This window comes from Peromyscus maniculatus, chromosome 11 (genome assembly GCF_049852395.1).
Source record: "Peromyscus maniculatus bairdii isolate BWxNUB_F1_BW_parent chromosome 11, HU_Pman_BW_mat_3.1, whole genome shotgun sequence".
In the NCBI taxonomy this organism is placed as follows: domain Eukaryota; kingdom Metazoa; phylum Chordata; class Mammalia; order Rodentia; family Cricetidae; genus Peromyscus; species Peromyscus maniculatus.
The window spans coordinates 102,135,474-102,162,208 of NC_134862.1; the positions used below are offsets into that span (position 1 = coordinate 102,135,474).

Consider the following 26,735-nt stretch of genomic DNA (forward strand, 5'->3'; position numbering starts at 1 on the left):
TGATTCTCAAGCACTGTAAACTGATCAATGGATCAATGGATCGATCGACCGATCAATCAATCAATCAATCAGAAATACAAGACAAACAAAACTCTCAACCAACAGCCTTGAGGACAACAAACAGCCAGATGTATTAGTGGCACATGGGAGGTGGAGGAATATTAAGACGTCAGGGTCTTCTTGAGCAACCTGGACCTGAATACAAGACCCAGGACACACATTACTGTGCTCACCACAGATGGCGCTTGAAATAGAGAAACTTGAATGCCGTGTCAGGAAATACAACAACCCCTGATCCCTAAGTAGAAGGGGACAAGTGAGGACACAGGATTCCGCTTAAAGATGATCCTACTGGTCATATCTGAGACCAGGGTAGTTCCTGAAAAAATAATGATGGCAAGATTGTAACCCATTCAATGAAAAAGGAAGCATGTCTATAAATTTAAAATAAAGTGAGGCCAGGCATGGTGGCTCAAGCCTGTGATTCCAGCACTCTGAGAGCAGAAAGATTGTCATGAGTCCCAGGGCAGCCTGGGGTGGATACTCGACCTAAAAAACAAAACAAAAAACAAAACAAAAACAAAAACAAAAAAACCCAAAAAGAATGAAGTAGAAATTAATTTGTCACTTTAAAGTGAAGTCTGACAAATCCTGTCTTACACAAGTGGTCAGTTGGGTCGGCAGTAATGGGGCTCGGTGAGGCTCCTGCCACAGTGCCATTTAATCAAACCAAGGAAACACCTGAGGAGGTTCCTGGCCTCAGAGCGTCTTGGTCAATTCAGTCCATAGGAAACTCTGTTTCCGAGTTTAGGACACAGCGGGTTCAACGGGAGCCCGCAGTCCCGCCCCGTCCTCTCGCTGTCTAGAACAAGGCTGGCACACGTGGCTCAGGCTCCAGTGGAGCCAGGGATCTGGTGGCAGCAGCGACAGTTTGCTCACTCGAGGCAGACCGTGCTGAGGTCCCAAAGAACAAGCCTCGCTCACATGAACACACAAAGGGATGAGGCCACACGCATGTGAGGCTGGCAGGCAACTGCCAACAACCTAGTCAGCTCAGACCTCGCACTTCCTGCAACAGTCGCCTGTGATGGTTCTTCGTTTGCAATGGTGTTTGTTTTTATAATAAAGCTTAAAATAATGTTTTTAATGTTTCAAAGTATGATTTCCTTTTCACTTTGACCTGCTACATGACTTAAAAACCAGCTAAAGCAACAAGAGACAGTGGCAATAAGGACGGGCATCAAACATGGGTCCTAAAAGGTGTTTCTTGAACTGTAGAAATAAACGCTGCTTTATATAACTTGACCTTAAATGTGTTAGCTATTAAAACACCGTGAGGAATTTCAAAAGATTAGTGATGAATGTACTCTTCTAGGTTGGAGTGTTTATAATTTTTTACTTTGGCTGCAAAGGCAGTTCCACAGGACATGTGCCAAGACCAAGACGACACAGCAGTAGGTGTCGCCAGCTTCCTTGGCCAGCCTCACAAACAACACTACCAATGCTTTGACAGAATGCTGAGCAAGTCAGAGAATCCTCCCCATGTAAAAAGTTAAGATCGTAATTGGAGAACTTAGAGCTTACACCCTTGACAAGCACAATGTGACAGTCCTTGCAGACTGCTCTTGGATCTGGCAGTTGTGGTCACCAACACTGGTTATAATGCACTTCCCAGGGACACAAAACTGCAGTGAGTCTGGAGCTTGCTCCTGGGGAAGTGATGAGAATCAGGTCTCCGTGGCTCATCGATGCACTGTCCTGCTCCACACTCATTTCTCTCCGGTGACAAAGAGGTGGACGTTCTTTGGAGACCTGAGCATCTGTGCCGCCCGCTCGACACCAACCACAGCGGCCAACCTTTGGGCGTCGTACTTGGAATAGAGCACAGTACAGGTCCACGTGGCCTCCTCTCCTCTACTGGTGGCTCTCAGCATATTACAGACTTCACTGTAGAAGTGAGGATATGTTGGCAATTCGTAGAATATCAGGTTCCTGATGCCTTTTATTGTGTACCTGTGAGAGAGGGAGTGGGTATGAAGAAGCCCGCCAGCGGAGCTGTGCTACCAATGGCTTCAGAGACATGGCTCACTGTGTTGCTAGATGCCTGGGGTGAAAATAGGAGCACAAACCATGGACAGAAAGCAACCAGAGCCAGAGGGTTTATTTTTGTGACAACGTAACTGAATTCCTAATGCTGGGTTTAAGATAATGGTAACAAAAATTTGTTTGTGGCGATATATTGTGTACCCTAACAAAATCTGCCTGAAGATCAGAGAGACAAAGGAACAAGCCACTGCCACATTTTACCTCACCAATTCCACAAATCGTGACTGAAATCCTGAGTCCTCACCTGAAAGACTCTAGCCGAAAAAGCCTCTAGCCGAAAAAGCCTCTAGCCGAAAATGCCTCTAGCTGAAAGGGACGCTTCTGCTGAAAAGCCTTTAGTTCCTGTCTCCTCATCCCCTTATATAACTTTCTCCGCCCAGCCATCACTTCCTGGGATTAAAGGCGTGTCTGCTTCCCAGTGCTGGGATTAAAGTTGTGTGCCACCACTATCTGGCTCTGTTTTTTCTCCTAAACTGAGTCAATCTCATGTAGTCCAGGGTGGCTTTGAACTCAGAGATCCAGATGGATCTCTGCCTCCCGAGTGCTAGGATTAAAGGTGTGTGCCACCACTGCCTGGCATCTATGTTTAATCTAGTAGCTTGTTCTGTTCTCTGATCTTCAGGCAAATTTTATTAGGGTACATAATATATCACCACATTTCCCCTTTTTTTGTTTAAAATAATAAATTTGTATTTCTTAAAAAATATTTTTTTTTGAGACAGGGTTTCACTATGTAGCTCCCCCCCCCCCCAGACAGGGTGTCTGTGCAGCCCTGGCTGTCCTTGAACTCAGAGATCTGCCTACCTCTACCTCTCAAGTGCTGGGATTAAAGGAGTGCGTGCTGCCGCCGCTGTCGTCATCACCACCACCACCACCACCACCACCACCACCACCACCACCACCACCACCACCACCACCACCACCACCACCACCACCACCACCCAGCCAGTATGTAGCCCTTGCTGACCTGGAAGTCAGAGAGTAGATCAGGCTAGCCTCAAACTCACAAGGAACCATCTGCCTCTACCTTCTCCCGAGTGCTGAGATTATAGACTGCACCATGATGCCTGGCCCAATTTTTAAATATTTATTATTGATTTATTTTTATGTGACAGAATCTCACTGTGTAGCTCTGGTCGGCCTGGAATTTGTGGTGTAGGCCAGGGTGGCCTCATCTTACAGAGATCTACCTGCCTCCCAAGTGCTGGTGTGAGCCACAATATCGGACCTTTAAAAATTTTTTTTGACATTTATTTATTTTACTGTGTGTGTGTGTGTGTGTGTGTGTGTGTGTGTGTGTGTGTGTTGTGGGAGTAGGCTCTCTTTTTGTCATGTGGAAACCAGATGCTTTTACTGGTTGGGCCATCCCATTAGCCCCATTTTTCTTTAGAGACAAGGTCTTACTATGTAGCCCAAGCTGGCCTCAAACTCATTATGAAACCCACAACTCACAATCCTCTTGCCTCAGCCTCCCAGAATGTTGGAGTTACAGCTGTGTGTCACCACAGCTGGCTGAAATGTACGTTTTCTGAGCCTGTTCTGCATGGGCTGAAGTAAAGGCAAGACAGCAGAGCAGGACTAAAAAGCTGCCAGAGGAGGAGGGATGCATGGGTGAGGGAACCTGAGGTCGGTCCCGAGTTCAATTCCTGGAATCCACATGCTGGAAGAGAGCTGACTCCGTAAAGACGCCCCTCGATCTCTACCTGCGCACACACTAAATAGAGACTAATAAAAAGAAAATAAAATTCTGCCAGAGAAAACTACATACTGAACAACTTAACATTACCTTCATAATCAAGCAAAATGGGCATGAGGTTGGAGCCAGGGCATAAACCAACAGCACCAATTCTAGCACCTGTTGGTCCTTTCTCATCTCCATGGACACAGATGCCCAAGTCCATCTACCTTACAAGAGCCTGCCTGAGGCTCCTCTCAACATCAGGACAAGGCAGTGAAGTTCCAACAGCTCACAAATGTCCACCGCAGTCCCCGAAGCACGGTGGGGTGGGGTGGGGGTGTGCAGACGGTATGGACGCACTTAAACAGTGACTACTAATGCTCAGGTCTGTCATATGAAATGATATATTCCAACAGAACCTGCATACTTCTGTCCTGAGAGACCAGGACACCCAGAAAACCCATCAGTACCCCAGACACCAAGCTAAGCAAGCCCTCTATCTGCTACAGGAATTTGAATTCTGTGGTATATGAAAGGTTCCTATGGCAACCATCAAATCCAGACAAGACTAAAGTAGCCACCCACACTAGTGGCTAGCAGACAAGGTGCATATGAACATAAGGACTATTCATCACAGAGTGTGTATCCAACTGAAAATTACATACATCACAGAAAAGCAAGAAAAAAACACTGTAACAACGGGGTGTCGTGTGTGTGTGTGTGTGTGTGTGTGTGTGTGTGTGTGTGTGTGTGTGGTGCTAGGGATGGTGCTCAGAGCCTCCTGCACACCAGCCCTTGAATTTGTGGAGTGAGGCAGAGGAGAAGATGCAAAAGGGTGAGGGACAACGGACCCACTTTTAACTGTATGCAGCCTTTATGACGGTAAGTTTTCCTTTCAAAATCTATTTTAAAGAAAACTAGGTGGGTCTATCATCAAAACACATGCATACGGATGTACTTGCAGAACTGTGCACTCAGTGTGCCAAGGAACCAGGACACACTGGGCTGAGCACCCTCTCTAACACTTAAGACTACAGATGCTCAGGTCTATCACATGAAATGACGCAGTATTTGCACAGAACCTGATACTTCTGTACACTCTAAGTTACCTCTTACTTAACACGGTGTCAGTGCTGTGTGAAGAGCTGTTAAACTACAGTGGAGGGCTGGAAAGATGGCTCAGTAGCTAAGACTACATGCTGTTCTTTCGGAGGACCCAAGCTGGGTTCCCAGCACCCACATCACAGCTCACAATGTCTGTAAGTCCAGTTCTGGGGGATCTGATACCTTCTGTGGGCACAGGCACACACATATGCACACTCATACAAAGGAAATAAACATTTTTTAAAAGCTGTATTGCTTAGGGAACAATGACAAGAAATCTGCACTTCAGTACTGATACACAGCCTTCTTTCAGTATACAGTTGGTTGAATCTGAGAATACAGAACCCACAGATATGAAGGGCTCACCATAATTTCAAAAACTGAAAAAACAAAACAAAACTACATGCTCATTAAAAGGAAATGAGGTTCATTTCATAACTAAACAACTGAATGGCATATATCCATGGCAAATACAGCATTGACTACGTATTAATGGATGAGAAAGGCTCTTTTACACCAGGAAAGCCTAGCAGACCCACACTGACCCAGTGATTCTGGCGAATGGCACCATCCCAAATGGGCAGGCTGCCATCATGTGTGTGGGTTCTGTTGCTGTGAAGAGACACCATGACCATGGCAATGGCAACTCTTATAGAGGAAAAACATTTAATTGGGTGGCTTACATTTTCAGAGGCTTAGTCCATTATCATCATGGCACAACACAGTAGACTGCGGTAGACATGGTGCTGGAGAAGCAGTTGAAGAGTCAGTCCTACATCCTGCAGGCAACAGGAAGTGGTCCGTCTCACCGGGCATGGCTTGAGCATGTATGAGCCCTCAAAGCCTGCTTCTACAGTGACACACTCCCTCCATCAAGAGCACACCTATTCCAACAAAGCCACACCTCCCAATAGTGTCCCTCCCTTTGGGGGCCATTACCATGAAATGAGGCAGGATTGATACTCGTCCCTCTTAGGTAGAATTCTGAACATAAGTATTATTTTAATCAGTAGTCAAATTGATGCACACTGATCGTTCAGCCTGTCTTTTCTGTTGTAGGGACTCCACCTGTCCCCAGACACTGATTCAGTAGTACTGAGATGGGACTCAACATGTGGCTTGTTAATAACTCTCAAGAATTCTAATATACACCCAAGTCTGGAAGCCACTTGTCCAAACAATAAGCAACTAGACAATCTGAATTATGGGACATAATTGTAAGAAACAAGATAGGACCCTTCAAAACAATGCCAATGTCATAAAGAGAACAAAATCAAGAGAATTATCACAGATCCGTTCTTTCACAATTGACATTCTGGGTCAGGCCACACTCTTTGGTGAGCTGACCTGCACACTGCAAGGGCCCAGCATCATTCCTGCTCTCAGCTCACTAGAATAATCCTACAGTGTGACAATCAAAAGCATCCTGACAATCAAGTCCCTGGTTGAGACTAAACTAAAGAAGTCAACAAATGCTTTGTATACCTCGTGTCCTGGACTGGGGAACAGAACAGCCCAGGAAAGCTGCTCTAGCCCACCTATAACAGTACCACTTCAGTGACACCAAGTGCCAGGACACCACAGGCTCTTGTGTTGACGAGATGTGTGCTGCAACACTCAGGGTGAAGTATCACCAAGCCCCTTTCATCTTTCTTTTTCTTTAGCTAGAGAAGTTTTGCTACACTGCTCAGGTTGGTCCCTAACTCCTAGGTTGAAGGGATCCTTCTGATCTAACTTGTGGTGTAGTGGGACAACAAGTGTGTGCTGTAGGGTAAAAAGGGCCAGTGAAAGAACATCCTGGCCCTGAGACCCGAGCCAAGGAAACACACCCTGCCCCTAACCAACTTGAAATCCAACCAATTCCTGAGCACAAAATCCAACCAATGGGGGCTTGTCCCAAGCTCAGGAATTGAGATCCTACCAATCCCTACCCTGAAAATCTTCACCCTGGAAGCTCTGCCCCTAAGAAACCCTATATACGCCCTGTACCTGTTCAATATGGGACTGCCTTTATTACCCTGGCAGAGGCAGCCACTCTCCTGGATTCCTCCCTCCCAATAAGTCTCTTGAGTGAGGTTGTTGTTAGGACGGGAGCAGAGCAGAGCTGGGGCAGAGCAGAAGTGTAACACTTAGCTGGAGAAACTTTCCCTTGCTGGAGCAGAATGGTTACACCCCAGGGAAGCTGAGCAGAGCTCTAACAACCTCACTGGGGAAACTCTCCCCTGCTGGAGCAAAGACTGTAACACTTTGCTGGGGAAACTGTCCCCCACCAGAACAGAGCTGTAACACTTCTGTCCAGATACTTTCCCTTCAGAGCTGTAGGTATTCCTTGGCTTCCTACTGCCAGGATACCTTTCTATCAGAGCTGTAACATTTACATGTGCTACCATCCAGAGCTCAAAACTAACTTTTGAATGATTCAGGAAGAGAAAAATAAAGAGAGGTGAGTGGAGAGACATAAATGTGCATACGTTATACATTATACATTATAAAGTGACCGTGGCTGGAATAGACATAAGCAAATGTACATGCATACGTGGTAAAGTACCCACTGCTGGAGTAGAGAGACACAAATGTGCACACATATGTGATAAAGTACCAATGGCTGGGGAACTCAGAGACAAGGGCTGCAGATGCTTATTAAGAATCTTACCATTTCCTTCTGAAATGAAATCTTTCCACAGGGGAAATCTTTCTTTCTCTAGAAATCTAGGGAAAAGGAGGGTGTATGGGAAAGTTGTATACACTAGCTTAAAAATGTATCCACAATATGCAGATAGGGAGATAGTTCGCGTTTGGGTTTTGCTTTACAATGAGCACGTGAGATACTTAAAGGGAGAAAAATCCCAAAGCATACGTGGCATTTTAAAAAGACTAGTGAAGGGTTCAGGCACATATATATGCTCAGATTTCTCATGTAAAAAATAAAAGGAAAAACACATTAAAATATTTATGTAAAGGATGTATTCTTTAATTTTTAAAACTTAGTTACTGTGTATGTGCATGTGCACTATGGCATGTATGCAGAGGTCAGAAAACAACTTGAGAGTGTTGGTCTCTTTCTACCACGGGGGTCCTGGGGATGGAACTGAAGTGATCAGACTTGGTGAAGCACGCCTTTACTTGCTGAGACATCTCACTGGCCCAGCTGTTTCTTTTTAATCCTCACCCCCACGTAACTAGGCTGGCCTTGCACCCCTGACCCTCTTACCTGTATCTCCTAAGAGCAAGCATTACAACAGGTCTAGCTAATCAAAGTATTTGTAGTGATCATGGGTGACTATGGTTTCTTTTTAAATTTAATCTCCAAGTTCTGTACATGTAATAAATACCCGCAGAAGTGGGAAAACCAAAGAAGACAAGAGAAGCATGATCACATTGTTAATAAAAACCAAAAAAGGTCTGTTTCAATTTGCTCCAAAAAGAGACTAGGAACTTCCTAGAAACAGCAAGACTGAGCCTGTTCAGAGGTAGTTCATGAAGTCTCCCATCCCGAGCTCCCTTTCCTATCCTACTTTTATCTGTATACCTCCCCTGATTGTGAATGTACCAAGCCGTCAAATAAGCCTAATCCTGACAGGACCTTTATAAAGCCCAGGACATGCCACGTGTCTGCTTTCCCTGACAACAGATAAAGACTACCATAGCTGCATTCCAAAGCTGCTTCTGTGTGGTGCAAACACCAGATCCATCACTTCTAGAACCTGGACTCACACAAGTGCAGGGAGGACCTAGCCCCGCCCCAGCAGCCATTCTGAATGCCATGCAGCCTAAATCTAGTTTCCAACTTGTCTATGGCTTGGAATCTTCCCCACTGCAGCAATGGTACAATGAACCCTCCAGGAAGAGAAGTCATGACACCCACCCAGCTCTAAGTTGCTTTTATTCTCCTCTTCTCAACACTGTCAACCAGTCAGTGGGATACGACTATGACAAGCAGGGCCAGCCCAGTAATCCGAGGCACCCCAATCCTGTAACCCATGGCTTGCAATAAGGAGACTGGAGTTGGGCACAAGTACAATGAGGACCTTATCTGTCCCTGAAGGAAAAAAACATACCAAAACAAACAACCCCTATTTATGACCTCACGTGTACACATGATGGGACATACATATGCTTACAATTACGGATATATGAACCAAACACATACTGATTATCCAAGGTTATAGAACAGCCATCTGTCAGTCAAGGTAAACTGTTGCATACCTTCCCCTGGGGTTCAGCTCTCCATCCACCTAGACTCATAAAAAGAACACTGGAAAAGAAGTTAGAACCCCTGGTCCATATGCTTGCTACTGCCTGCTCTACCCTGTGGAGTGTTCTCTATCTTTACTTCCACTTTTTTCTCTCTTATTCAACTCTTTGTATGAGACACAGAACCCTGAGACCCTCCCCCCCTCCTCCCCCGACTCGTAACACACATACTGTAATGCTAGGCTGAGCTCAGTGGCAGAGCGTCTGCCCAGCACATGTAAGGCCCGAGGTTCCATCTCTAGCATGCCCTCAGGTGCTTCCTCCTCTCAGATTAAATATAAAACTGGATCCAAAGTAATTACAGGCTAAATTTTCATCATCTCTTTGATAACTTTTTTGTTTGTATTGTAGAGACAGGGTTTCTCTGTGTAGTCCTGGCTGTCCTGGAACTCACTCTGTAGACCAGGCTGGCCTTGAACTCACCGAGATCCGCTTGCCTCTGTCTCCTGAGTGCTGGGATTAAAGATGTGTGCCACCACAGCTGGCAAAGATTTATTTTTTTATGTACACAGGTGCTTTGTTTGCATGTATGCATGCAGACCAGAAGAGGGCATCAGACTGTGAGCTGCTATGTGGGTGCTAGAAACTGAACTCAGGACCTCTGGAAGAGCAGCCAGTGCACTTAACCACTGAGCCATCTCTCCAGCCTCTCGGTAACTTTTTGACAGAAGGAAACCCTGAGATCATTAGCCATGGCAGAGACATGTGGCACTGCTGCAGTTCATCTCCACCCTAAGAAACCTGTGAGTGACATAGGCTGAGACTTGTCTTCACAATGAGCTTGAGGAGAATTTGATCTGAGTGTAAACAGTATACACTGGGATTGCTCTGTCTCCAGGACTCCTTTCACGGATGCCTTGAAAACCTGCTGAGATGTCTGAAAGGAGCGCCTAGCCCAGTTACATTTGAAATGGCTAGAATCACCCTGGGAAATTTTCCAGCCATGCAGACAGCATGCTTCCATTCCATTGCTGGAATGACACAAAGCTAACAGCTTCAGTGAGTGTGACTCCACCATGAAGAGAAGCAACTGTCTAGAACACAGCCAACAATGCGGCCAGTGGCAGGCACCCATGAGCTCCCGGCCAAGCAGCCCAGGTTGCCAAGAATGGAGCTGGAGAACAAACAATTCATTACATGTAATGTTACATCTTTGTGTATCACTAGGTATAATAAGTAAAGAAGTCTTCATGCCTAATCTGTCGAGCCTGTGCAGGCTGCTAGGATACCTCCTTCATCATCCAGGAAAACAAAACACACTTGGGAAACAACATTCCTATACCAGCATAAATGAAAAGGCCTATAGGGTCATGGTGCATGGCTAAATGTCCATCAAAGCTTGGAGAGCAGAATTCTGGCTTATATGCCTGGCAGATCCTTGTTGGTCTATATCATGGCAAGTTAATAAAACAGAAATATCAGCTAGGTGTGGAGGTATGTGCCCGTAATCTCAGAATTTGGGAGGTAGAAGCAGGAGGATCAGGAGTTCAAGGTTAGCCTGCGCTACCCAGTGAGTTCAAGGCCAGCCTGGGCTGCATGGATAGTTTGAAATTTCCCTTAATAAAACCTTGCTTAACAAAATGAAATGAAACAACAACTGAAAATCCTACCGTAAGAAGTCAGAAAGAAGGATTTGGATATAATTTCCTTCTCTATAGTAAAGCATTAGAAAGGTTTGCATCTGGCAGCAGGAAGCCTGATGGGGATTTGGGAAGCTTTGTGGAGAACCACGCAATTCTCTCCTTCCACCAGGAGGGTCCTGGGAAGTGAGCTCAGGCCATAGCCATTGAGCAGGTCCAGAAAGCTCTTATTAACTAACAAGCAAATTAGAACTTAAAAAGTACTAGCAAAACGGCCACCATGTTCTGTTCTGACTGCTAGTAATCTAAGCACACACTGAAGCACTAAAAACACTCAACTCTGAGCCTCTTCAGGTTTTGCCCCTGCCACCATCAAGGTTTTCCACAGTGAGACAGTCACCCTGGGCATGACTCCTCAGTGAGGCTGACACTATGCTCAGCTTCCACCTCCCCAAACTCATCTGTGTGGATCCTGTCCTGCTCTTCAACTCTGGACTGGTTTCTGTGAGGTGTTGGACTAAGCTGTATTCCAGACCACACAGGGCAGCTTCTACCCTTCCCAATAATGTCCATTTCTGGAAGTAACCAACTAACCAACCAAGCAACCAATGAACCACCTACCCACCAATCCACAATGCAGAGACCAGCGTCACCAACCCCTGTGGCTTCTCTGAAAGAGCAGCGGTGAGGGATGTGTGCACAGCCCCACAGAGCATGCCCAGGCTTCTCAGGGGTAGATCCTGTACTGTTTTACCTTTTGTAGAAATGGAAACGTTCTGTGAGGAGCAGAAACTGCTTCTCTCCTTGGAGGAAGAAGTGTCGAGCCCTGGAGACCCCAGACTTCTGTGTATACTCGCAGATGTGTGTGAAGTTCAGCTCTTCCTTCTTGAAGTAATTTCGGAGACGCACAAAGTCAAAGTAGGAGGGGACATAGATGAGTGTATGGGACATGACGGCATCCCGGTACTGAGGCAAAATCTTGTTTATGAAAAAGTGAAACCTGATTAGGAAAGGCCAAGGACAAGGTTAACAGTCTAGAGCTGAACCTACAGTAGGCAGTAACAGTGTGGGCCTGCAAGCCACAACCTGAGGGATCCCAAGGCCAAAGACTGACTACGCAAGGGTAAAACTTGATAAGCACGTAGAAAATGAGGTGCTCACAGCAAGTGTAAAGGCAGATTCGGTGCCAATGATGCCAGAGAATTAGTGCAGTTCAGACCACACTCCTCACTCACTCAGTAACAAGTAAGCCCTGCCTGTCCAGCACACGCTAAGCACATAGGCCCACAGAGGCAAATGTGGAGAGAATTAGGCAATCAGCTCTTCCCTGAAGGGTTTACAATTGAGTGGAATGGCACTAGAGTATATCACAGCCACAGCAGTACGGCGTGATTTTGCAACGTCTCAATCAAGGGGCCAGGAGCATAGGCTTCAGTCCCAACCTTGCTTCTTTTTAGCTCTGAGACTAAGGCCAAGCCCCCATTTCTCCCCGGCTTCCTTCTGTCATGCTTGAGTTCAGTTTTGGGACCCAACTGGTAATCAGTACTTACTACAAGCAACAGAGTCTAGTGCTAAATATGCACCCAAAGTCAGATCTCTCGAGGAGGCCCTCTGGGCGTGGGTGGAGTTACCTGGCATCAATCACTGAAGGCAGATCTTGGGCGTCCATTCTCTGGAAGACATGTGGGAGCTGCACCAGCACATGACTGATGGAGCCTGTCACTGGGACATTCCTCACAGCCACCTGCCAGGAGGGAAGAACTTTAGGCAGGCGTCCTTTGTTGATCGCATGCCATCAACTCTTGTATTTCATGACCAAACCCAGTCTGTGCTGCACGACGATCTGAGGACAGGACTCACCTGGCCTTGCGCATTGACACAGTGCTTGTTGAACACAGAGTTGATCTGGGCGTCCTGCAGGGCACCAAAGAGCAAGGTCTGACGGTAGTACTTGGCCCAGTTATTGAGGCTCCACATGCGAACTCGAGAAAAGTCCACCCCATGTGAGTCCAAAGGTAGCAGGTTCATGTGGTTCATCAAATGCTTGGAGGAGCAAAACACCACAACCATTAGTGTCCACCGAGCATGTGTGCTGGGCACCCATGAGCATTTATAATCCTTAACCCCATGAAGTATGTATTACTATCTCCTAGTGACAGCAGAAAAGTAAGGCTCAGATGTTGACCTGCTCAAGGTCAGCTGAACACTCCAGGAAGAATAAGCACAACAGAAGAACACAGGCTAGCTATTGGAGTATTCCTTTAAAAGGAATTTTTTGAACTAGGCATGGTGGGGCACCATGAGTCAGGAGGACTTGAGGCCAGTACAAGTTACACAGTGAGTCTGAGATAAGCTGAGGCTGCAGACTGAGATTGTCTCGAAGACCACAAGAATTACTGAAGGGGTCAGTGGGAGAGTGGACGGGGTGAACATGACAAAGTACGCATGAAAGGGTCACATGAAACCCACTACTTTATACGTCAACAGAGAAAAATCAATAATAAAAATACAAAGTGTAAAGAAAACAAGACTGATAGAAGAAAGGAACTTGTGAAATAAAGACTGGCCACTCTTGGGGCTGCTGTTCCAGACCTGGACAAAAAAGGAAGCCGCAATGAAAGCAGAACCTCTGTGCTTCAGTGACTGGGTCTCAGAACACCGGTGACAGAGATGCCCAGGATCCTGTTCACCTCCTAGCATGGCAAACAAGAGAAACCAAAGCCCTCGTGGCCCAGGGCTGTGCCACTTGTTCCTCCTCAAATTCCTTTTCTCTGTTTTCCTTCTAGAGACAGGGTGTGTAAGGTCAAGGTAGCCTGAATACTGTAGACCAGTCTGGCCATAAACTTACTGTAATCCTCCTGCTTCAGCCTCCCAAGTGCCAGGCTTACAGGTATGAGCTACCACACCAGGCTTGCCGTGTCCACTTCAGCTGCATTTTAACATACTGCAGGACACACTCCAAGAGTCATGAGTGCTACAACTTTATTTTTCACAAGTGTCAACTGTCCTTGATGTCCCCCAAATTAAGTCCTTAGGTAGAAGCAGAGGTGAGCTGTCACCTGCCTTAAAACTATCATAGCTCTGTGATAAGAGTAGTTCCACAGTCCTTTCCTCCTAAAACCAAGGGCACCACATCATGTGGAGGAAAGAAAACTAGAACATGAAGACACACTTTCCATGAAACAAGGTCCCACATAAGAAATGCTAGTCAGAGCTGAGATGACTCAGCAGGTAAGAGCATTCACTGCTCTTCCAGAGGACTCACATTCAATTCCTAGAATCCATACTGGGCAGCTCACAACCTGTAACTCCATTTCCAGGGGATCAGATGCCTTCTGGCACCCCCACACAAACAAGAAAATAAAAAATTATAAAACTCTTAAAAAAAAAAAAAGACAAAGAAACTAACAAGAAATATTAGGCAGTTGGGTATGGATGCATGTGTATAATCCCAGCACTCCAGACGCTGAGGCAGGAAGATAGGGTTTAAGGACTGCCTGGGCTACATCACAAGCCTTTGCCCCTTTCCCAAAAGAAACTTTATGCCATGTTTTCCCATCTTGGCTGAGAATTGTATGAGGGCTTGCCTGGTAAGTGGGTTCTTGGTGAGGATTTCCATCCACCCATTCATCTATCTATCCTTACTAGAAAGAGACCTTTAATGGGCATCTCTGGGGATATTTGAAAACACTGACAGGACCTTCTTCCTCTCTGGGTAGTTTGTAGAGTAACTTATTTCCAAATTGAGGGTCATAACCCTTTGAGACACAGCACTGCTCTTAGAACAAGCCAGCTTGGATCAGACACTGCTGCAAGCAGCTGTTTTAGACTAAAACCACCCGACACACACCGAGTAAGGATCCCGTCCCTCCAACGGGGAAGACTCATCATTACCAAGACATGTTCCCAGTTCTGCATCAGGTAAATGTCAGCTTGGTCAATGATGAGAAGCTCAATAGAAGACAGAAAGTCAAAGTCTCTCTTCTTCTCTCCTTCGCCACCAATGATGGTCCTCAAGCCCAGGGGGGAGGCGATGAGGATGTCGGAGGAGTAAAAGGGGGCATAGAGACGAATGCTCCTCTGAAGTATTGCCACTCCTAAAAAACACCATTTGTCAGCATCCATGCCAGCTGTGAGTGCTTGTCACCCAGTGCTGTTTCCTAGGTTGGATTTCCTTCAAAGTACAAATTTTAACTTCTAATTCCCAGCTTCTTAATTCCTTAACCACGTCAATCATGCTGCAGACACTCAGTAGATGTTTGTGAATGAGGCCCAAGGTCATGAACAGTGAGCACTCTCCCAAGAACTTATAAAGGTAAGCAGTTAATAAGACACAAAATTGAAAGCTGGGTGGGTGCCTAAGGTTGGGCGGGCACTCGACAAACAGACAGGATGGAGATCTAGTCTTACCCACACACACTGAATTTTCTCAGCCTCCTCAGGGTGATCCCACCCAGTATCTGTGATTCCCAACTCTCTGAGAAGCCTGAGAGTGCCTGATGTGTACAAGCTGCAGCCAAACTATTTCCACAATAATGTACAAGGCCTTTCTACACTGTCTTGGGAGTCTCCAACCACCAACCAAGGCAAAACTCCTGTCCCTGGCAAGCTAGAGGTCTCAAGAGCACTCAGTTCTGCTAGAAGACTGAGTCAGGGAGCCCTCCAGCTTTCCCAAGGACCTCCACCTTGACAGGGGGCATTACCAATCCTGAAGTGGTCATCAATATTGCCCACGAACACTGCTTCATAATCCTCAGGCCTCTTCAGGTTGGGAGGTCTCTCCTCAGGATCGGATCCATACTCCCCCTGAAACCTCTTCTTGTTGCTTACAATGATTTTCTTCTTGCTGTCACCCTCAAGGAGGCTGATGAAGAGCTGGATGATCCGAAGAGCAGCTTCCCGAAAGGGCACCACTATAAGGACCTGTTGGGCAATAGCAGATCAGAGGTGAATATTTTCCCAAAAGTCCTGGCTCAGTACCAGAAGCTATGTGTCTCCTGTATCCACACAAACACGTCCTGTGAACTTTAGTCCCATAGCTCCATGGGAGACATTTCAAGCAAAACTGGGAAATATCTTTCAGTATAAAGCGATGCCTGTGTACCAGCAGAAACTCTAGGACAGAAATACAAGGATCTTTGAGGGCAAAGTAAGGCCCACTCAAACGTGTACAATGGCTCCTGTAGCCTTATTGGTTTGAATGCTTGCTCCCAGCTGGTAGAACTGTTTGGGAAGGATTGGGAGGTGTGGTTTTGTTGGAGGAAGTGTGTCACTGAAGGTGGGCTTTGAGGTTCCTGAGACTCCTGCCATTCTCCATGTGCTTCTCTCTCAGGCTCTTACTTGTGGATCAAGACGTGAGTTTTCAGTTGTTCCTGCTGCCATCATTGGTCCACCCTCATGGACTCCACCCCTCTGAAGCTGTAAGCCCAATTAACTGCTTTCTTTTATATGTTGCCATGGTCATGGTGTTTTGTTACACCAACAGAAAAGTACTAAGAGACTGAGTAAGAAAAAAATACAGAAAAGGACCAACACACTATTATTTTTCTAGGGTATTCTATAAACAGTTTTTTAAATCAATGATGACACGTTTCTGAGTTGGAAAAACAGACTTCAATTTTCAAGCCTCTTAAAAATGCTTCAAGATAGTGCCTAGGAGATGATTCAGTGGTTTAGAGTACCTGTTGCTCTTGAAAGGACCAGAGTTTGATTCCCAGCATTCACATGTTGACCCACAACCATCCTAACTCCAGTTCCAGGTGATCTGATGCCCTCTTCTGACTTCCACAGACACCAGGCATGCATGTGGTGCACATACATACATGCTGGTAGAACACTCATACACATAAAATTAAATACACCTAAAAATAAATGCATAAAGTTTCTGCTGAGCAGAGAATCAGAAGATGCTTAGCAAAGAGCTAATTTCTAACTACCTGCCATTCTTGTTCAAGTAAGAAACTCAACAGTGTGTGTGATTCTAGTCAAACCAGGAGATTCCAATCACAAGTAAGTTAGGGCAATCTGAGACAGTGCACAGACAGCATCAACATCATGTCCATGCCTCTGAGACAGACACCTAAAATGCAACCAGCTGGCCAACGGAGTAAGTAATCTGCCCTGTTTGCCAGGGCAAGATTTAAGAGGCTGGATTACTGGGCTGGTGGTGGTGACATGAGGGGCCAGACTAAAAAAGTTTTAAGAGCCACATCAGTATTTACACCCTTGAATCCTGCTGAGTTCCATAACAGTCTGAAAACACGAGCTTCTGAGAGGATATAGGTGGAGCAGGTGTGAGAACAAGGCCTGGCCCCTCACGTCACAAAGAACGTGGACAGAATTATGTACATTTCCTTTCCCACTAGAGCCTCAACGTGCAGAGGTCAGGCTTGAGAGCAAAGTAAACGAAATCATCACTTCAAGCACCTTTGGCTTGAAGGTTTCTGTGTATGTGGCTTGGTGCAGAGCCTGATTTTTGTCCATCTCTGCTAATAGCAGGGCTTTCTATGAATCTGGGTCCGTCCATAACTGTCACATATAGAAACTGGGTAAGAAACTGTGAGATGTCTTTCTGTATGATGTAAATGTGTTGCTCTGATGGGTTGATAAATAAACCTGTTTTGACCTACGGCAAGAAAGCTTACAGCCAGGCAGGAAATCCAAGCAGAGACACACTGAGAAGAGTGGAGTCATAGAGACGCCAGCACGCCTCCAAAGGAGCAATAAGATGTGAGCGGACCACTAACGCCACAACCACGTGACAACATACAGATTAATAGGAATGGGTTAAATTAAATTGGAAGAGCTAGCTAATATAAGCTGACCCAGAGGCCATACAATTTGTAAGTAATATAAGCCTCTGTGTGTTTACTTGGGACCAAGCGGCTGTGGGACACCAGCAGGAGAGATTTGTCCAGACTTCCAGCTACAGTACCAGTGAGCCTTCAGTCACCAGGAAGAGACCCCAACAATGGGGTGCTTCTGTGTGTCCTGGGTTCTCCCCTGAGAGCACCTGAAGCCCCGTTCACTGTCCTGCACTGCCTGTCACTCAACAGCTCCTGAGGATCCACTAACCAGCCAGCTGTCAACACTCATGACTTGGCAGTGCCTCACGGCCTCCTCCAGGGCAAAGCTCTCTGTTGCCACTCACCTTAGGCCTGGTTAGCCCTTGGTCCCTGAAGTCATCATCTTCACCCACCCCAAGCTTCTGGCTCCGGCGCCTGCTGTTGTTGGCCAACACCTGGGCATTCGCTTTGAGGACGTGGTTTATGGCATGCAGACAGTACACATGGCGGACCTCTTCCCCATTCTTCAGGGCAGTCCTCTCTGGGTAGAACAGGTCTCGGTAAGAATTCATAATTAAGAACAGCTCTTTCTGGAGTGGGGTAAAGGGGCTATTTGATTTCTGAGGACCAGATAGGAACTGGCTATTGGTTTTTTTCCAGGTGGACTCTAGAGGCTTCTGAAGATGAAGTGACTTTAGGTCAATATCCTTTGGAGGTTTAAATGTTTCCATCTTCTGGAACTTTGATGAAAAGACAAGCTGTCCCAGGATGGGCCACTAGGGGTAGACAGACCAAGAGCTAGGTTAGGCATGAGTAACAACCCGACACTCACACAGTACAGAGGATTCACAGGCCATCCCACCTGCTCCTCACCCAGCCTGCTGCAAAGGTAACGCACATACTCCAGTGCAGGGAATGCCGGGCCTCACAGAGGGAGAGGGTCCAGACAACAATTACACAGAGGTGTGCATCTTGGAGCCTGACTTCACACCTGCGCTCTGCCTCTAGTGCTGCCCTCACTATCTGTTGGGAGCAGTGCAACGTATGACCACCTGTCCTCAAGGCAAGACACCTGTGGAAACCAACTCTCACTTGGTAAGGAGGTAAGGACCAGTGCTCCACAGGACAGCACAAGAATCTGCAAAATTTGTGTAGCTTGCAGGCTTTTTCTCGTTATATTGGTGATTCCTGGGGCGGTTTTTAGTTTTACTTTGCCAGTCACACATGCAACAGCTGTAATTTCCCCTGAAAATTCTGTTCCTTTTCAATAGTTTCCCCTAGATTCAGCAGGGAGTTAATGTCGCTCAAATCTCTTATCTGGAATTACTAACTATAACCCCAACCTGGGAACTTTTCTGACTCAACAGAGACAGTTAGGTACATATAAGAAAACAACACTTGGAACATTAACCATGTTTCACAGTTTGGGAAAAGAGAGCAGGGCATGTATACACAGACTAGGAAGAAGGCCTCAGGACTACACATAGTGCCAACTGTTGGGAGTAAGTTCTCTGGACACCAAGCATAGAATCTGGTATGCTCTAAGAGGAAAAAATACAATGCAAACTGTAGGATGGACTGATCCATCCTCACCATACAAAGGAGCTTACTTTGGTGGAAGAAGTATGGTACAGTGAAATGGGAAAAGAGTGTGCTGTCAAACCTGCCTTTATAGAAAGATCGAGACATAGGACCTTCTTGTAGAAAAGGGACCTGCACAAAAATCTATCTTGCAGACACGAAAGAACTGTCTGGGTGTGAATATTGTTGTCCTTAAAGCATTGTGCCCATACCTGTTAATGAACGCTATGTCTAGAATCAGGTTCTGCAGGGAGAGGGAAGGGTATTTGGGGAAGCACAGAGGGGAACAATGGGGGCTTTCATAATGGTCACGATGTATTCCTTAAATTGTGATGTATTTCTAAAGTCAACAACAGAAGCCAGCAATAAAGCTGTTCGTGTAACCCTGGTAAGAAAAACTCTTGAAGTATAAATAAAGACAGCCTGAGCTATTCGGGGCCATTTGAGTGTAATCCACTTGGTGGTCAGAAGTCTTCCTTGCACCAATGCCCCATCTCGGGACCTAAACCCTAGTCAAGACTGGATCTTGGCAACTATCATAAGGGACATGTCTGAGGAATAAAAATTCCTTTAGACAAAAATGGCCAAATAACCTTGACAATGTGCTATGTCACAAGGTGTGACACTGAAGGCTAGGCCTTCTCTTGGAACTGATTCAGCCCTCCCTTCCTTAGTCTCCATTGCTTCCTTTTTTTCTTTTCTTTTTAAAAGACATACCTAGTAGAACTTCGAGGTATGCTACTTTGTGAGGTATGTTTAGAAAATTTTCACTGTTGAAAAACTGCTGACCTAAAATTATAGCAACTTCAGGAATAAAAGAAATAAGCCACAGATAGCTGAGCAACCTGGGTGACTCTCCAGGAAACTGTGCTGAATGAGCAGGTGACCTCACAGGTCCCACCCTGGGTGACTCCAGTAGAACAGTGAGCTGACAAGCACCCGGACACAGACAGGCGCTCAGGAGGTGAGGGGTCAGGAATGAGGTGTGTTAAAGGAAGTGGACAAGGTAAAAAGGAGCGACAGAGCCAGGTGTGGTGGCACACACACCTCTAATCCTAGTACTGGGGAGGCAGAGTGTAGACAGGTGTCTTCTGATTCTGAGGCCAGCCTGGTCTACATAGCAAGTTGCAGGTCATGCACAGTGAGACCCTGTCCATGAGACATACAGTGCCGCAGTGTCGCACACCTACTGAGTTAGTAGAAATGGGATCCTACAAGACAACACCACAGAGAACCTGAGTCTAGGGATGCAAGGCCACAGCAGACAGTACTGAGCTGCGTGCATGAGCTCTAAGTAGCATCAAGGGCGTCTAGTTCCACTGAGTGATACTGTACTGTACTCTGCTCCATGCTATCATGGGAAAAATCGGGCAAAAAAGTCAGTCTGACTGACTTCTTACACCTACCTGCACATGTATCTGCAAAATCAGAAAAGGGGGAAAAGTCAACTAGATCATGTGTGATATCACACCCACAACCCCAGCTCTAGGGAGGCTGAGGCAAGCAGGTTGCCACAAGCTCAATGTCTGACAAACCAATCTCCCCATGGATAATATATGCCAATAAACCAAAGACCACAGACAGCTTCTGTGGGGCTTTCCTCCGTGCCTGGAAAACCAAATATCACTTACTTTCAGCTGCTGGGTAGTTGGAGAACTTGAAGCAGCAGCTTGAATTTCCTTTTCTTTCAATTCTCTGTTGACATGTTGTTGAAATGGATCTAATTCAGAATAGAGTATAAGCAGTGAGCAAATGGCTCTGAAAACGACCTGCTCATCTCTAGTCTCTGCTGAGACTGACACACTCATCTTCCTGGTTCAGCTCACCCTTCTTCCCAACCCCATCCCATCCTCCAGCACCACTCAACGCTTAGAGAGCCTGGCAAGCTGGCCCCCCAAAAGTACACACTGACCACAACACCTCAGCCCAAAGCCTCGGAAGACACCTCAGCCTGAGGGTCAGGCTTTGATCGCTGCACGTGAACCCAGCTCTTCACAGCCCTGAATTCTGCATCTGAACCTTTCCTTTGCACCAAAAATCTTACCTCCCCCTCCTGTATGTTATTCCTTCACAGAAAAGTGCCTCACAGGGGTCTGCTGTGCCAGGTATAGCCCTGGCTCCAGGCAGAAGTCAGAGCTGGTTACCCCCGACAGTCACACTCTTAGCCCCTACCCTGCCCCATCAATTCAAACAAGCCAGAACATGTTCCTGTCTTACCTGGTACATGGCAAGATTCCTGAGAGCATGCAAGGCTCTATGCATTCTGCACAGCAAGACACACGAATTCTCAATATTCACCTGAACTACCACATGATCCAAATGTCATCCCCTGCATGCAGGTTACGCCCAGCTCTGTGCTCACTGTACTCAGGTGATCCTCAGCCCTCTCTCCATGCCCTCTCATTGAGAAGCAGCAAAGTGAAGTAAGTAATTTGCTCAAGGATCCAACCGGAAACACGCCAAATGACATGCAGCTACAGTAATTACTCAGGACAACAGTGAGCAATGTGAACAGGGAGCCCCGGCAGTCCACCTGCACAGCAAATATGTGGAGGCTTCAGGACAGTGGCTTCCCGCTTCTGTCCAGGCTTAGAGCTGTCTAAGATCCCGCAAATTCTACCTCTACTTTTCTCCTCTTGCATAAAAGTCAGCAGATCCGACTGGGCCAAACAAGGACTTGGCTTCCTCCACAATGAAGCCCAATGGCAGAAAACTAGGAAAGGCAGACACAGAAAAACACCAGCTTGGCCTACCAACCCACAAGCAGATTGACAGTGCGGAAACCCATGTCCAGCTGGCTGCCATTTGGTCACAGGATGGTGACCATGGAGGGAGTTGAGGGGTGGCTTTGGGGAGCTCCCTTAGTAATAAGAACACTCGGACTGGCCTTGCTGGGCCTCACAAATCTGAAAAAGTACTGCTCCAGTGAAGAGTGGGTGAGGGGGAGAAAGGGAAGAGTCTTTATCCCTTCTCTTCTGCCCATTAGGAAGGCAAAGTCTTCCTCAGACTCCAGCTCTAGAAACCTGAAGCCTGGGGACTAGCCTCCCCGATTTCCACCCTTCAGCCCCTTCTCCGACCAGTCCTCATCTCTACTAAGTACTGAAAAGCACAAATACCCAAGAGGTGTCTACTCTAGCTCCCCACATGGCTCCTACTTAGCTGGTTCTGCTGAGTTCCCTCAGTCAGGAGACCAAACACGAGTCAGCACACAGCCCCAGCACACTGGAGACTAAACCCGAGTCAGCACACTGGAGACTAAACCTGAGTCAGCACACAGGAGACTAAACCTGAGTCAGCACACAGCCCCAGCACACTGGAGACTAAACCCGAGTCAGCACACTGGAGATTAAACCTGAGTCAGCACACTGGAGACTAAACCTGAGTCAGCATACAGCCCCAGGACACTGGAGACTAAACCCGAGTCAGCACACTGGAGACTAAACCTGAGTCAGCACACTGGAGGAGACTAAACCTGAGTCAGCATACAGCCCCAGCACACTGGAGACTAAACCCGAGTCAGCACACTGGAGGAGACTAAACCTGAGTCAGCACACTGGAGGAGACTAAACCTGAGTCAGCACACTGGAGACTAAGCCTGAGTCAGCACACTGGAGACTAAGCCTGAGTCAGCACACTGGAGACTAAACCTGAGTCAGCACACAGCCCCAGCACACTGGAGACTAAACCCGAGTCAGCACACAGCCCCAGCACACTGGAGACTAAACCTGAGTCAGCACACAGCCCCAGCACACTGGAGACTAAACCTGAGTCAGCACACAGCCCCAGCACACTGGAGGGGACTAAACATGAGTCAGCACACAGCCCCAGGATGCTGGAGGGGACTAAACATGAGTCAGCATACTGGAGACTAAACCTGAGTCAGCTCAGAGCCCCAGCACACTGGAGACTAAACCTGAGTCAGCACACTGGAGACTAAACCTGAGTCAGCACACAGTCCCAGCACACTGGAGGGGACTAAACATGAGTCAGCACACAGCCCCAGCATGCTGGAGAGCTGGGGTGACAGGAGATACTCTCACCTCGGGGTGCTCTCTGGGAAGAACTGCCTCCACCATCCTCTTCCAGAAAATTGGTTTCCAGGCTGAACAGCGACTCGTGTTTCTCATCTGTGAATTCCTCCGGGGATTTCTGTGATCCATCAGGCGGCTCCTCCCCATCTTTTTCTTTTGGGTCATCAGCTGGGGATACACCTGAAATGTTGAAAATCATTTTGTAAAATTTTCAGGGTGTGGTAGAGCTCTAGTGGGTTCCAGGCCAGCCTGGTCAACAGCCATTTCCAGAGAGCTAGACCTACAGAGTCAAACCCTGTCTCAAAAATAAATAAACAAAATGATTTACTCATACTTAAATGTTGACAATATCAAATTAAAACACTGATGCTCATTGCTATCATTTATTTATTCTTGGTTTTCTGGGCAGGGCTGTCCTGAAACTCACTTTGTAGACAGGCTAGCCTCCAACTCACAGAGATCCACCTGCCTCTGACTCCCAAGTGCTGGAATTTAAAATTAAAGGTGTGGGCCGGGCAGTGGTAGCTCAAGCCTTCAATCCCAGCACTCGGGATGCAGAAGCAGGAGGATCTATGTGAGTTCAAGGCCAGCCTGGTCTACAGAGCTAGCTCCTGGACAGCCAAGACTGTTACACAGAGAAACCCTGTCTCAAAGAAACAAAACAAAAAACATTAAAAGCATGCACAACCTCACCAGGCATTATTTTTAAACAATAAGGTAATTCAGTGGAAGTGACCTTTCAGAATTAAGCTGGGCCTCTAGCCTGGAGGTGTGCTTGGACATTACTAGATTAAATTTATGTTCCAGTTGGTGGACTTCCATCAGGAAGATAAATGACTATTTTTTAAGACAGGGTCTCTTGTAATTTGGCCTTGCTGTTAGCCCACTACTAGCTCAGGATGACCCTGAACTTCTGATCCTCCTGTCTCTATCTCCTGAGTCTTAAGATTAAATCCATGCTCCATCTTTGCCTAACATATGTAGTACTGGAGATGGAAACCAAGGCTCTGTGCTCTAAGCAGACATTTCCAGCTGGGCTCTGTCCTGGCTTCCACACTGTGCTGCGCCTCCTCCCATTCGTAGAAGGCTTGACTCAACAGAGGAGGCTGGTCTGCCCTAAGAGCAAGACTTTCAGCAGACTGCCTTTGAACTCCAGCTGTAACAGGGGCTTCTCTTGGGGCTTGCCAAATCTTCACAGTCACATGAGCCAATTCCTTTAAATAGATTTCTATCACAATTAGGAATTACTCTGAAGTCTAATACACCCAGTTCTAGAATGTACTCTAAAATAGTGCACCAAGATACACATTCAAGACGTTCAGAGCAGCCTGAATTATGGTAAGAAATAACACAGAACAAATCTCCTTGCCATCTTATCTCTAGCTGCTTCATATAAACACAAATGTACAACTTAAGAATTACTGTGTATTTTTATGTCTACCTTCCAGCACACTTGGTCTCTTACTGAAAGGGAACAACAACCTCTTCCATGAACTGAGCTGTCACAGTGGTAACAAAATTATGTTCCTCTGGTAAGCAGGCAGTCTTACATTAGGTCAGAAGAAACCCCCCAAAGAGTAAGCCAATAGTATTCTCCTGATGAGAGGGTCTGTGTTCCCATCAGATTCTCAAAATATAACCAAATTCAACAAGGCTGAATCTCTGCTTTGGAGCCAAATGCTCTCATTCAGCCCAGAGAGCACAGGACACTCTGTCCTGGCAGAGGACAGGCCAACCCCAAAACACTCACGCTCATGTGTCTCAGCCAACTCCGCTGTTTCTTCTTCCACATGGACATCTTCATCAATATCTTCATCATTCATTTCTTCATCAGCTACAGCACTGTCCTCCTCCTCCTCCTCCTCCTCCTCCTCGTCTTCCTCTTCAGAAACATTCTTTAATGTAGCAAGCAGTTTGTGGTACCCTGAAATGTGCTCTTGTTCTTCCTCAGATTCACTTTCAGAATGTGAAGTATCTGAACTCTCTGACTAGAGAAAAAAATGGGAGTTTTTTAAAAACAAAATTGTTTTTAAATTATAAAAGAATATAATAAAATATGAGACATACATACTAATGGAATTTCCTTAGCCTTAAAGAAGGAAATTATATCACGTGCAAGGAAATGGGACAGAATGGGAGATAAGTAAAAATAAGACAGACTAAAGGCAAATGTTTTCTCTTGCATGAGAAAACTAGATTTAAAAGAAGTTAGAAGGCATGAAATTAAAAGGAAAAGTGTTTGCAAAGAGAAAAGGGGCCAGCAGAGGTAGAAGACCAGGGCCAGAAGAGGGCAGTGGGTGGCATGAGTACAATCAAGTCATTATGCCTGGAGGTGTCCTAATGACACCCACTATTTTGTATAATGAATATACACTGATTAAACAGGAAACAAAAACCCAATGAGCTTTTCTGCAAATATTACACAATCTCATCTCTTTAACCAAGCCCAATATGAAATTTACATAAAACAGTTGACCAAGCTACAGTTCCTATGAGCTGCACATGGAATAAAAACTGACTTTTCAAACAGAATTTTAGGCTATGGGCTTTAACTTACATCTCAGACATTAAGCTTCATGTTTCAAGGTGCAAGAGGAAAATTAGAAATGAGTGCCATTGTCTGAGTCTGCTGGCACCCATCTACTTCACACTATGTGTGAATACTTTCATGGCGAATAGACACACCAAAACCCAGCAAGCACAGTGACGAACCTCTTCAACAGAGGTTCATAACAGTGTCATGGGGCAGTTTCCAATTCGCTTCCATTATCTCCATCATTTAAAACTAATTAAGAAATATTACTAAAATGACAGCTTACATTCAAAACCAAAAAGCACAGGTACCCAAGCTTTACTTTTACACACAATCTTAATAACCCAATTTCAACTACTATAAAGAAAAGAGCATTACCAGCTGACAAATCTGTGGCTTTGCTTCCTTTTTGGAAACCCTAAAAAGAAATGGACAATGTTAAACTTTAGCTGTTTATTTGTCAGGATCACGAAAGGTCTAATGATTCCGCTTTAAATGAAAAGTGCAGAAAACACGATAAAAACCAGTCATTGAAAAAAAAAAAAATCCTGCATGCACAAGGGCAGAGACGACCAGAAGACGAATGGGCAACAGGCAAGAGTTCAACGACATCACATGACGAAGAAGTTAGAAGCTGGTTTATAAACCACAGGTCGGGGTTCACCTCTCGCTGGCCAACTCCATGTCTCACCTTTCTGTCTCGCTTTTGGATAACCTGAGATCTCCTGCCTCAGCCCCGCGTGCCGGGACAGCACACCCGGCTGTCTCCGCGGGTCTACCGGCAGGGCGCACCGCCGCAGCTGGGGTGCCCCGGCCCGCCGCGACCCCGCGCCTCCCGGAACCGGCCCTCCCAGCGGCCCGCCCGCCCCGACCTGTCGTAGAAGGGGTGCTCCTCGCCGAAGTCGCGGAGGTGCTTCTTCTGCTTCTTGGTCATTGTGCTGAGCAGTTGGCTCCGGCCGCGGCTCCGGCGTTTGCCCATAGCTGAAACGTCAAGCTGGCCACAGTAAAAACAACAAGGTTCCCAGTGGGAAGCTGCCGCACGTGGGCGCCCCGGCTTTACGGCGGAGGCGGGTGCCGTAAAGC

At 46.5% G+C, this 26,735-nt stretch overlaps 1 protein-coding gene across 4 annotated transcripts; it reads right to left on the reverse strand.

The window, feature by feature from the left end:
- Positions 1-1,369: 1,369 nt before the first annotated feature.
- Positions 1,370-26,735, reverse strand: Utp25 (UTP25 small subunit processome component). 4 transcript variants are annotated; one of them, XR_006062241.2, is made up of 13 exons: positions 26,525-26,723; positions 26,031-26,070; positions 24,870-25,107; positions 23,129-23,299; positions 20,720-20,808; positions 17,873-18,283; positions 15,426-15,645; positions 14,617-14,819; positions 12,583-12,765; positions 12,354-12,466; positions 11,477-11,722; positions 5,572-5,667; positions 1,902-2,013 (listed from the first exon to the last, which is right to left on the reverse strand). XR_006062241.2 is itself a non-coding variant. In XM_006988139.4 (12 exons), exons 1-12 carry the CDS (start codon positions 26,629-26,631, stop codon positions 1,770-1,772), a joined length of 2,265 nt encoding a protein of 754 aa, XP_006988201.2. In that variant the 5' UTR covers positions 26,632-26,735; the 3' UTR covers positions 1,370-1,769. The 4 variants fall into 4 exon arrangements, 1 of the variants encoding a protein (XP_006988201.2); XR_013043520.1 differs by lacking the exon at positions 5,572-5,667 and having other exon boundaries at positions 1,370-2,013; positions 11,477-11,607; XR_001579784.3 differs by lacking the exon at positions 5,572-5,667 and having other exon boundaries at positions 1,370-2,013; positions 11,477-11,700.

What these genes read in the sequence shown, in the direction of transcription:
- Utp25 (XM_006988139.4), bottom strand. Translation starts at nt 26,631, where the DNA reads ATGGGCAAACGCCGGAGCCGCGGCCGGAGCCAACTGCTCAGCACAATG. An exon ending in CAACTACCCAGCAGCTGAAA is followed by an intron (nt 18,284 to 20,719) that starts GTAAGTGATATT and finishes GTCTACCCCTAG; the next exon opens with TGGCCCATCCTGGGACAGCT. An exon ending in TGATGACCACTTCAGGATTG is followed by an intron (nt 14,820 to 15,425) that starts GTAATGCCCCCT and finishes GGTGTTTTTTAG; the next exon opens with GAGTGGCAATACTTCAGAGG.